At 39.0% G+C, this 13,569-nt stretch overlaps 1 protein-coding gene across 2 annotated transcripts in view; it reads right to left on the reverse strand.

Moving 5' to 3' along the window:
- Positions 1–11,087, reverse strand: part of LOC102802768 (uncharacterized) — a 34,164-nt gene extending 23,077 nt beyond the window's left edge. The window contains exons 1-2 of one of the 2 annotated variants that reach the window (XM_085492764.1): positions 11,002–11,087; positions 5,642–6,142 (exon numbers count right to left, since the gene is read on the reverse strand). In XM_085492764.1, coding sequence (XP_085348890.1) covers positions 5,970–6,142; positions 11,002–11,053 — 225 coding nt within the window. In that variant the 5' untranslated portion in view covers positions 11,054–11,087 and the 3' untranslated portion in view covers positions 5,642–5,969. Of the gene's footprint in view, positions 1–5,641; positions 6,143–11,001 lie in introns of those variants that run through there. The other variant, XM_078006193.2, reaches the window with a different exon arrangement.
- Between the last annotated feature and the right edge of the window lie 2,482 nt (positions 11,088–13,569).

The following is a 13,569-nucleotide window of genomic DNA, read 5'->3' on the forward strand; positions in this document are numbered from 1 at the left end:
TCCGTCATTCCCAGTACATGACGAAGCACCTCCATAGGGTCAAGATGGACAAAATGGGTGAAACGTTTTGGAACATATTTGGTTGCCCGGGGAATTACTGATGATAAGAGAAAGCGTGTCTTACTATTATATTCAGCTGGGGATGAGGTAGCAGATATTTTTGATATCCTACCAGATACTGGTGATGAATTCAAGGAAGCTCTAGAAGCACTGTATAAATACTTTGTACCCAATGTAAATAAAGCATACGAAGTTTATGTATTCCGAAATGCATCACAGAAACCTGGTGAAACATTAGACAGTTATAACACACGGTTAAGACAAGTTGCCAAGACATGCACATTTCATAATGAAGATGAAGATGAAGAGATCAAGTCACAAATAGTACTATCTACAACATCAGCAATGCTAAGAAGGAGATCGCTCGGAGAAAATTTGTCATTAAAAGACATTCTTAATGCAGGTCGTGCTTTTGAAATATCAGAACGTCAAACAAAGGGCATAGAGGACACTAATAGGATAGATCATATTCCTGAAATTAAGCATTTGTCTAAGAAATTTAGTATGAAAAGAAAAAAGCCATGGCTGAATTCAAAATCAGGAGAGACTTCAGGTCAATTGTCCAACTAGAAATGATATTAGTAAGTCTTGCTTCAGATGTGGTGGCATATACCCACACAAAGATACTTCATGTCCAGCACGTGGCAAAGCATGCAACAAGTGTCAGAAAATTGGACATTTTGCTAAAGTATGTAGAAGCAATAATATACAGCGAAGATAATTCTACAGATGATGAATATGTATACAACATATCAGTATCACCAGTCATTAATAAATTTCAAGCACATATCCAAGTCATGTTAGCAGGACAACAGGTAAAATGTCTCATTGACTCGGGAGCTGGTATTAGCATCATAGATGAAAAAACACTGCAACAAATTAAAGGTGTTCAATTACGTCAATCATCAAAGAAAATATATGCTTATAATGCTGTAAAACCACTTCCAGTAATAGGTGAAGCTGAGATGACTGTACAATCACTTGTAACTAACCAACAGTTGACTGAGAATTTCTGTGTAGTTAAAGGCACAGGAGGAAACTTGTTAGGGTGTGAAACAGCAGTAAATCTTGGATTGCTACGCATCGTGGATAATGTACATTCTACAATACCTGTACCCACAGTTGAAAAAATAGTTAATGAATTCGTGGATTGCTTTGAGGGCGTTGGAAATATGAAACATGTTAAAGCAAAATTACATATTGATAAACCAGTCGCTCAAGAGCATCGTCGTGTTCCATTCCACGTTCGAGATAAAGTAGAGACAGAATTACAGAAATTGGAAGAGTTAGACATAATAGAAAAGGCTGTAGGTGCAACACCGTGAGATTCGTATATAAATATTCGTATTTGTGTTGCATGAGAGCCCCAAATACAGCTATAGAAAGAGAACGTCACCCGATACCGACAATCAAAGATCTGATAGTAGATTTAAATGGTGCTCAGTGTTCACCAAAATAGATTTGAACAAGGGATACCATCAAATAGAATTGGATCCTGATTCAAGACACATAACCACATTTGCAACACATTTAGGTTTATTTCGTTACAAGAGACTGAGTTTTGCCATAAATTCAGCGGCAGACATATTTCAGATGACTGTCTGTGATGCACTTCAAGGAATTCCAGGTGCTAGAAATATATCAGACGACATAATAGTATTCGGCAAAGGACAGACAGATCATAATGAGCAATTGAAAGCTGTATTACAGAGACTAAGAGACAATAAAATAACATTACTGCCAACAGAGAGAAATGTGAAATTCACATTCTATAGATATACCTTTTCCACTAAGGGAGTATCAGCCGACAATAAGAAAGTATCCCAGGATGTATGGAAGTCAGAAGTTTTTTGGCATGGAACAATACATAGCCAGATTCATACCAGACTTCGCATCTATATCAGCACCCATACGAGAGCTTAATCATCAAGATATACCATGGTCATGGGGCCCAAGACAACAAAAGCCATTCAGTGCACTGAAAACTGAAATGGCTAATAAGAAAGTGATGAAATACTTCAACCCAGAGTATGATACAGAGATTATCGTTGATGCCAGCCCAACAGGATTGGGTGCGATTTTAGTACAGATTACTACAGATGGAAATCAGAACATAGTCGCATATGCAAGTCGCACACTAACTGATACAAAGAGTAGATATAGCCAGACAGAGAAGGAAGCACTTGCGATGGTATGGGCAAGTGAACATTTTCACTTATACATTTATGGATCATCCTTTAAAATAATCACAGATCACAAACCATTAAAAGGAATCTTCAATAAACCACAGTGCAAGTCTACAGCCAGAATTGAACGTCTGTGTCTACAACCATACAAAAACAAAGTAATTTATCGCGCAGGTAAAGAAAACCCGGCAGATTATATGAGTCGTCATAAGGATATGACAGGTTCTGTTCACGAATTGACACTTATGTTAACGTCATTGCTAGACGCATTGACACTTGAAGAAGTCCAGAAAGCTACTTCAGAAGATGATACATTACAAAAGTTGTCACATGTAATACTAACACAACTTGGCATGACGTTGATCCTGAAATTGCTCAGTATAGAAAAGTGGAGGAGGAACTGTCGATGGCAAAAGGGGTACTACTGAAAGAATACCGTCTCATAACTCCACACGCATTACAGCAACGTACAATAAAATTAGCACATGGTGGACATCGAGAGGTAGTGACGACCAAGAGATTACTCAGAGAAACATTATGGTTTCCTGGGATAGACCCTATGGTAGATGAACTGATAGCTAAATGCATTCCATGTCAGGCAGCAAATCATAGTTCAAAGCCAAATAATGAACCATTGAAAATGACTACACTACCTAGAGGTCCATGGAAGAAAGTTTCAATGGATTTCTGTGGTCTATTTCCTAGACGACTCTGCAATATGCTTTATTCATTAACCTTCATGAACTGAATATCTAAAGAGGAGATGGATGTAATGTCCAGTATACTAGTACACATTTATATTCATAATTTCTATTTGTGAAGTGCGCCCCCACAGGCAATATGTAAAGGATTTGTTTTTACATTATGGCTACCATGTTCATGCAGTGAATAAATGAAGCTAAAGTCTATGTTCCCACCACTGTATTAATTTCTGTCTCACGATCTTACAACTCACTCCGCTATCTTTGAAAAAAAAAATGTTTAAAATATGCTACTGACTTCTTCTTCCATTTTTGTCTTACCATCGCCAGTAGTTTGGTAAGTGGCGCAAATAGAATTACATCGCGTCGGATGGGAATTCGCGAATACAGTAGTTTTATCTAAATTATCGGGTCGTTCTCTATGACGACAAAATTGAAATGCATTTTAGTCGAATTTTAACATTGAGAAAATGTATAAAGCAGCTGTGCTTATATGATGGGGCTATTGTTGGATAAAGCACCAGACCACTAATACACAAAACAGCAATGCACAAAGAAACTAAGATAGTACAGTCCCCTTTATTTAGTAGTCGAAAAAAAACACAAATTATTGACAATGCTCGACACGTGTTTTTGGTTTCAAGCGACATTTACATATCGATATAAGTCGTAATAGTAGATAAGAAGACATATTTATTCCATAAAATATTAATACGGCCCCCTAGACATTATTTTACTTGACGCATATGACAGTCTAAGTTGGACAGAGTTCACAGGATATACGTGTAAAACAAGTATGTTATCTCCTGTAACTCAAATAAAGTACGATATCGCCAAGTGGCATCATGCAGTGTTATTCTATTGATTTACATTACAACTTATGTTATAATAATAATTACATTGGGCAGGGTTGGGTTGGTTGGTGTTAGACGTATGGATTACGAGAGGATAAATTTGAAGTAAGGTTTAATGCATGTAATTTCTAGGTTTTTCCGACATAGTTCGGACGATGTCGTGGCATTCACAAGGTACTGCAAGTTCACGTTGACTACTGTAATACAAGTACTTGTCTTAAATACAGCTATGTCGGTTGTTATGACAACAGTCCTACATTGTGGTTATCCTGTTATCTATATAGATTAAAGATTCTCGTTTGCCAGAGTGACCCATGTACATACAATGATGTACTTTTTTTAAACCTGATTACATCGCGTATGGAGGTTGAATAACTGAGGGTGAAGAAATGTTTGTGTTATTTAGCCTTTTTACAGATGATATACGTTTTCTCAGTTTCTACTAACTCACCTGGATTTTGGGCGAGAGAAAACTGGTCCCAAAAAGATTGTTGTTTGGGGCGCAATAACAATTGGATTTTTTCGGCAAAAAATGAACCAAATTTTGCTAAACTGACCGAAAAACGTAAAATTTCCATTTAAAATTATGTCAAAAACATCGGTTCGACCGTGAAGATGGTGGTCAAAACAGTGGCGCATTTGCATACATTTCACATATGGGAGCCCCCCCCCCCTCCGAAACTTAAGCATCGTAAGTGATGTTCCTTCAGAATCAGAACCTCAATCAATCATATTACGGATCTAACATAGATGGCGTACGTCGTTGTCCTCTTTTGTCCTGGTATTAATAAACAGACACACATGTCAGTCAATGAACGAACGAAGTACGTCGGGCTATTTTGCTTTATATTTTGCTCCAGGATATTTAGCAAAACATCAGTTAAATTGTCAATTAACCGAAATCATTTATTATTATTGATATGAATCCACAAATGTATAAATATTTCAATAAAATTACAAAGTTTTAATATTTATTCATGACAGTGAAAATTGTCTCCCATACTAGTAATTCCCTACATAAATTCTGTACATTGCTTTATAACGTGCGCTATTTCACTTCAGTAACGTTACCTCACATAAGGTAGTCTTTGACAAGTCAGATATTAATAAATAGTTCGGTTGCCACAAGCCGTGTATTCTACTTGCCGTTGTGCATTTTCAATTAAAACACTGAGGACAATATGACCGTACCACGCACCAGTATGCATGCCGTAGTACAGTGGCGATAAAGGGCTAAATATGTATTTTGTTTGCCGAAGTGTTTGTGATTGGGCTAAATCATATACGATACGAATGCTAATGCAAAAACGAAGTGAAAAATAATAAAATGGGGTTAAGAAAAGAAATTGCCGTGGCACTTGTTGACAAATTGCCCTCTTACAGAGGACCCATTCGGACCGTCGTCATTCGCGCTCCTCATTGCGCGCGTGGGCATGCAACTAAACATAAAATAAAGGCGTTGTTCGATTGACTACTTTATTGTAGTTGCATAAGAAAAGAGTTCCTTTTGTATCCCCACCCCTAATCCTATCTCTAACTCGCACCCCAAGCCTCCCAATAAATTGTATATGGCTCCCTAGATAACTATAGTTGTTATAAGAGAAGGCATATACAATTAAATTGGGAGAGCTGGGGATAGTGGTAGTGTTAGGGGTGGCGTGGGTACAAAGAGACGTGATTGTTTACGGGTTATTTTTTCAGTACATGGGTATAAAAATGCTCGGTTCGAATAGACAAAGGGCAAAGTACTAGAGACAAACACAAAACTGTAAGAAAACTTTGACAGAAAGATTTAGGAAGTATTGCACTAACAAAATGATTGACAGCAGAGACCACACCATTTCTCAGCATGCTTTGCAGAATATACAATTTTACCGTTTTTTGTGGTAAAACAATTATTTCTATGTAGTTTGTTTTACTACTAGTCGTTCATGAATATAATCACCAAATAATATAGACATTGATATGAACATGGATTGTACAAGTAAAATATTTCATTCGTTCCTTCATTTGGCAACTCTTCTTTGTTTCTTTGGTAACCATCGTGTAGTTGGGGTTTCATATATGGCGCATTAAGTGATTTCCAGTAGCCATATTTGGTAATGTTCCATATATGGCACACTAAGTGATTTCAAGCAGCCATATTTGGAATATTGTAGCTCACATACTTAATTTACTTGTTCCATGTCATCTCTTGCAAATTTGGTGTTATTGCTCGTCGTGACGATATAAATGCATAAAAACAAACTAAGTAACGTTAACGACGCGAGTGCGATAGTTGAATATAATACAAGCTCTGCATTAGTGCTCAATCCCTCATCTTCCGAATCTTCCCCATTTACTAAAAATAAAAACAACTGATTTATAAACAAACGATACGCCTTTGATTGCACACATTAATAATAGGTTTGGCAGCCAAACTAAATAGGTGCTGTCAGATGTATCACAGTCGTCAAGTCCAATGTGACGATAACGAGCGTGTATTTGACATGAAGCAACGATACGCGATCAAACCTTGCGAAGCAGTGATGCACGCGTACTAGAAGTGTGACTGAGACGTGTAAGAAGCAGTGATGCACGCGTACTAGAAGTACAACTGAGACGTGTAAGAAGCAGTGATACACGCGTACTAGAAGTATGACTGAGACGTGTAAGAAGCAGTGATGCACGCGTACTAGAAGTATGACTGAGACGTGTAAGAAGCAGTGATACATGCGTGCTAGAAGTACGACTGAGACGTGTAAGAAGCAGTGGTGCACGCGTACTATAAGTATAACTGAGACGTGTAAGAAGCAGTGATACACGCGTACTAGAAGTATGACTGAGACGTGTAAGAAGCAGTGATACACGCGTACTAGAAGTATGACAGAGACGTGTAAGAAGCAGTGATGCACGCGTACTAGAAGTACAACTGAGACGTGTAAGAAGCAGTGATACACGCGTACTAGAAGTATGACAGAGACGTGTAAGAAGCAGTGATACACGCGTACTAGAAGTATGACTGAGACGTGTAAGAAGCAGTGATACATGCGTGCTAGAAGTACGACAGAGACGTGTAAGAAGCAGTGGTGCACGCGTACTATAAGTACAACTGAGACGTGTAAGAAGCAGTGATACACGCGTACTAGAAGTATGACTGAGACGTGTAAGAAGCAGTGATGCACGCGTACTAGAAGTACAACTGAGACGTGTAAGAAGCAGTGATACACGCGTACTAGAAGTATGACTGAGACGTGTAAGAAGCAGTGATGCACGCGTACTAGAAGTATGACAGAGACGTGTAAGAAGCAGTGGTGCACGCGTACTAGAAGTATGACAGAGACGTGTAAGAAGCAGTGATACACGCGTACTAGAAGTACGACTGAGACGTGTAAGAAGCAGTGATACACGCGTGCTAGAAGTACGACAGAGACGTGTAAGAAGCAGTGATACACGCGTACTAGAAGTACGACTGAGACGTGTAAGAAGCAGTGGTGCACGCGTACTAGAAGTACGACAGAGACGTGTAAGAAGCGGTGATACACGCGTACTATAAGTATGACTGAGACGTGTAAGAAGCAGTGATACACGCGTGCTAGAAGTACGACAGAGACGTGTAAGAAGCAGTGATACACGCGTACTAGAAGTACGACTGAGACGTGTAAGAAGCAGTGGTGCACGCGTACTAGAAGTACTAGTATGACTGAGACGTGTAATAAGCAGTGATACACGCGTACTAGAAGTATGACAGAGACGTGTAAGAAGCAGTGATGCACGCGTACTATAAGTATAACTGAGACGTGTAATAAGCAGTGATACACGCGTACTAGAAGTATGACAGAGACGTGTAATAAGCAGTGATGCACGCGTACTAGAAGTACAACTGAGACGTGTAAGAAGCAGTGATACATGCGTGCTAGAAGTACGACAGAGACGTGTAAGAAGCAGTGATACACGCGTACTAGAAGTACGACTGAGACGTGTAAGAAGCAGTGGTGCACGCGTACTAGAAGTACTAGTATGACTGAGACGTGTAATAAGCAGTGATACACGCGTACTAGAAGTATGACAGAGACGTGTAAGAAGCAGTGATGCACGCGTACTATAAGTATAACTGAGACGTGTAATAAGCAGTGATACACGCGTACTAGAAGTATGACAGAGACGTGTAATAAGCAGTGATGCACGCGTACTAGAAGTACAACTGAGACGTGTAAGAAGCAGTGATACACGCGTACTAGAAGTATGACTGAGACGTGTAAGAAGCAGTGATGCACGCGTACTAGAAGTATGACAGAGACGTGTAAGAAGCAGTGGTGCACGCGTACTAGAAGTATGACAGAGACGTGTAAGAAGCAGTGATGCACGCGTACTAGAAGTATGACTGAGACGTGTAAGAAGCAGTGATACACGCGTACTAGAAGTATGACTGAGACGTGTAAGAAGCAGTGATGCACGCGTACTAGAAGTATGACAGAGACGTGTAAGAAGCAGTGGTGCACGCGTACTAGAAGTATGACAGAGACGTGTAAGAAGCAGTGATACACGCGTACTAGAAGTATGACTGAGACGTGTAAGAAGCAGTGATGCACGAGTACTAGAAGTATGACAGAGACGTGTAAGAAGCAGTGATACACGCGTACTAGAAGTACGACTGAGACGTGTAAGAAGCAGTGGTGCACGCGTACTAGAAGTACTAGTATGACTGAGACGTGTAATAAGCAGTGATACACGCGTACTAGAAGTATGACAGAGACGTGTAAGAAGCAGTGATGCACGCGTACTATAAGTATAACTGAGACGTGTAATAAGCAGTGATACACGCGTACTAGAAGTATGACAGAGACGTGTAATAAGCAGTGATACACGCGTACTAGAAGTACGACTGAGACGTATAAGAAGCAGTGGTGCACGCGTACTATAAGTACTAGTATGACTGAGACGTGTAATAAGCAGTGATACACGCGTACTAGAAGTATGACAGAGACGTGTAAGAAGCAGTGATGCACGCGTACTATAAGTATGACTGGGACGTGTAAGAAGCAGTGATACACGTGTACTAGAAGTATGACTGGGACGTGTAAGAAACAGTGATACACGCGCACTAGAAGTATGACAGAGACGTGTAAGAAGCAGTGATACACGCGTACTAGAAGTATGACAGAGACGTGTAAGAAGCAGTGATACACGCGTACTAGAAGTATGACTGAGACGTGCAAGAAGCAGTGATACACGCGTACTAGAAGTATGACTGAGACGTGTAAGAAGCAGTGATACACGCGTACTAGAAGTATGACAGAGACGTGTAAGAAGCAGTGATACACACGTGCTAGTAGTATGACTGAGACGTGTATGTGTCTGAGCTCAACTAGAATAAGTTATTAATTTTATATCAGTCATTATGCAGAACGACGACCGTACCTAGCTCGGTGGTATTTGTAAGATTAGTGACAGAAGCACATTCCACTTATTCCAGAATGCAAAAAACATAATATTAATAGTTATAAAATTGTAACGGGAAGAAATTAGCTCCCCGTCTTCTATAATGGCACAATTGTGTTAGCAGTACGGCGTATTGCATGGAATATAGCAGGGTGATCGTCGTCCCAAGTAATTATTCATAAAAGCCAGACGTTTCGAGCAATAGGCTTTTTCTCGGCAGTTATAACGCAAATGCAAAACACAAGACCGTAAGTGGCTTAAGCTTTAGAAAACGTTGTTTAAATGCGGATATAGCATAGCCTGCTTGGTCTTGATCGAACGCTGAGTACACATGTATGAGACGAATTTAAGGCTAATTATATGCATGAGTCAGCATAGTTTAGTAGCCTTGGTAATGAAACCATTCAGTCCAGTGTGACGTGAAAAGAGCAGTTCTCGTCACATGTAATAAGTGGTTATGCACGTTTAGTTTATTACCACTTAATGGAAACATTTTTTCAGCAGATGACACATAAGATGGCAAAGGTCAAAATTTGGGTGTTATACTGTTATTCAACGAATCATTATATCGAAGAGGAACTCGAACTCCAAACATTTCGATACGCGTTACTTATCAGCTTTGCATAGAACTGATATGCATATTCGAATACGTTCGAATTACAAGTTCCTGTCGGTTAACAAAGTTATGTCCAAGTCATCTGGTTACTTTAATCAGTTTAATAAAATGTTTTACGCCCTAAATGTGAAAGAAATGTTCGATTAATTAAATTAAATTATTCATGATTTACGCTAGAAAACTGTAGTCCTTTCAAAGTTATCAAGATATTATGACGATAAATGACTAACTAGTATAAACTTACTACAACCTTTGCGTTCTATGGCTGGTTTAACGCGGAAAATCGAATCCGTTCAAGCTAGAAATAGTATTCAAATATTCACCAGAATACAAGATGAACGAAATGATAGGAAACCCCTTTCAGTGAAATTAATCTGATGTTTCTTTCCCAACTATATACGTTAACAGAACGTTTTTTCTCCCCGGTTTTAGTGTATCACGTGCGCCATTTCACTACAGTAACATTACCTTGCAAAACATAGTCCGCGATAAAATGGTTTGTATTTACGTTTTTATTGAAGTCTGACATTATTCAATAGTTTTCACTTTTTATAGTTCGGTTCCAAATAAAACAACCGCGGAAAAATGACCACAAATTTGAAGGCTGCCTGTGGCAGAGGTACTATTGTGTAAAGGGGAGGAGATTTGGAGGAACTGGGACGTCTGGTCTAGTCATGATTCATACATCAGCCACATTAAACTGTTTCATCAATTTCAAGATACACCGACGTATGCCAAACTAAACTAGTGGTCTACCACCCCTTCTTGATTTGTGGTAAATAAAGAATTGTATAGGGCTTCTTTTTAACAATTGCGACATGGAGATTGTCATGCCGCTCTCTTCTTAGCTGCGATATACATCATTCTTGTTTACATTAGGAATCATTGATTGGTCGAACCCTTTAATTGAGGTGTCAACCGTTTATCTGTTGTTGGGGTTGGTATGGCATTCTTTGGAATGAAAATATGATATACTAGAAACGCGTTGTCTTTGCTGGTAACCCTACCGAGCTAAAGTATATGCAATTCACGAATACAGTAGTTTTATCTGAATTATCGGGACGTCCTCCGTAACGAGAAAAAATTAAACTACTGTCTCGTCGAATTTTAACTCTGAAAAAAATTACAACATGTTATAAAGCCGCGCTTACAAATCAACTAACCTGATATTGCCAACACCGCGAGGAAAATAATCTGTAAAAGGCTGCCCTTCATGATTGAACTGTTGTTGGATAAAACACCAGACCGCTAATAACATGAATCAGCAATGTGCCTGGAAACTAAGATAAAACAGCCCCCTTAACTTAGTGGTGGTAAAGAACCACAAATTATAGACAGTGTTCGCCTCATGTTTTGGGTTTCAAGCGACATTTACATACCGATATGAGTCGTAACATAGTACTGTTCAGTGGATCAGAAGACATATTAATTACAGAGAATATTATTACCCAAATTTGCGTATCAGTAAAGGCCCCCTAGGCATTATTTTATTTGACGCATATGACAGTCCAAGTTGGTCAGAGTTCACAGGATATACTTGTATAACAAGTATGTTATCTCCTGTAACTCAAATAAAGTACGATATCGCCAAGTGGCATCATGCAGTGTTATTCTATTGCTTTACATTACAACTTATGTTATAATAATAATTACATTCGGCGGGATTGGGTTGGGTGTTAGTTGTATGGATTACGAAAGGATAAATTTGAATAAAGGTTTAATGCATATAATTGTCAGGTTTTTCCGACATAGTTCGGACGTTGTCGTGGCATTCACAATGTCCTACAAGTTCACGTCGACTACTGTAATACAAGTACTTGTCTTAAAAAGGCGGCGTCGGTTGCCATGACAACAGTCCTACATTGTGGTTTTCCTGTTATCTTTATACGATTAAAGAGTCTCGTTTGCCAGAGTGACCCATGTACATACAATGATGTACTTTTTTTTAACCCTGATTACATCGCGTATGGAGGTCGAATAAATACAACTGAGGGTGAAGAAATATCTGTCGCAGCCAGTTGAAAATTTGACCCAAAATGATAGACGTTAGAGTCGCTTTTTGCTCAAAAACAACCTACATTTGCTAAAAATCTATAAATCTTAACGCTCTGGGTCAAAAGAATCGACACGACCGTGAACATGGGGAAGGGGGTTCAAAACAGTGGCGCATTTCCGTACCAAACTTCAACTATGGGGGCCCCCCCCCTCCCCGCCGCGGTCTCAATCGCCGTATGTATTGCTTCACCAGAATCTCAATCCTACAGATTACGGATGTAACGTAGATGGCGTACGTCGTGGTCGTCTTGCATCCTGACGGCCATGGAAGCCGGTCACAGATCGGTCATATATCAATTACTCCCGAATCATTCTAGACGTTGGCCAAACTCCGAAATAATTTAGTACGTGCACGTGCTTACGAATCTACACCATGGGCAAGCCAGGTGGTCAATGTAGTTGTGATACGTTTGATAAATCGGAATACTATCATTATTTTCGGGCCATAATATTTTTCCATGTTAGTGATTGTTTTCTCCCATAATTCTCTACATACTCAGTAATGCAACATTTGAATTCTGAACATTACTTTGTCCCAGTTGTAACGTGCGCCATTTCACTTCAGTAACCAACGTTACCTCGCATAATGTAGTCTCTGACATAATTGTTTTCATTTACGAAGTTACACATTAATAAAAAGTTTGGTTGCCAAAAACAGTTTATTCTATTCTTGTCGTTATACATTTTAATAAAAATAACCGTACCACGTACTGTGAACTTTGCGTGCTGTAGTACAGTGCAGTGTAGTACAATACAGGGGCGGTAACAGCTAAATATTCACTTTGTGTGCCGAATGCCAGAAAAAAGTGAAAAATTGTTGTTCGACTGACAACTTTATTGTTATTAAATAAGAAAAAAGTTTCTTTTGTATCCCCACCCCTAATCCTAACTCTACTCTAACCCAAGCCTTCGAATTTAATTGTATGTGCCCTGCTTGATAACAATAGAAGGGGAATTTGCGTTTAAATTGTGGAGAGCTGGGGTAGTGGTAGGGTTAGGGATGGGGGACCAGATACAAAAGGAAATCTTCCCAGATTTTGTTCAATACATGGGTATACAAATGCTCACATTTTGTAAAGGCCAGTGCACCCTGGGATATTGGAATACTTAATGAATTGCGGTTAAAATTAGTTAGTTAGTTTGTTTATTCTCTTGTTCCTGTTATTAGCTCCATAAATAAAGACATGGTCACGTGACTGCAGTTGTTTTTCATTGAATAAATTACGTGAATATTAAGACCAGATCATATTTCACGTGCTAATACTGCGATAAAGACATTGTGAAGTTCTTTTCTTTTTATGCAGAAAATTATAGCATTTTGACCAAGTAAAATAATATATTTTAAAGTTATTGTTTATACACGAGTTGTTGAACACATTACATAGTTTGTAATTCTTGATATAAATTTCTGAATTATCTTGTCAAAACTGTTTTTTCTACCAGAAAATGAAAGAATTTCATAATGTCGAAAACGGAAAGGCTTTATAGCAGTATTGTGCTGAGCCTTTGTAATTTCCAATTCTCACGTTACCGTAAGACGCGTACTTTGCGCTTGCGCAACCTACCTAGCAACGAGCGAAGATCAAACACAAATATAAGGCAGGCAAACCCGGAAGAAGGCAGTGGCATATTGGGAACAGTGATTGGGTACAAAAAGGGGCAACTAGAAGAATTAT

Source organism: Saccoglossus kowalevskii, chromosome 18 (genome assembly GCF_978046115.1).
Source record: "Saccoglossus kowalevskii chromosome 18, keSacKowa6.1, whole genome shotgun sequence".
NCBI lineage: Eukaryota > Metazoa > Hemichordata > Enteropneusta > Harrimaniidae > Saccoglossus > Saccoglossus kowalevskii.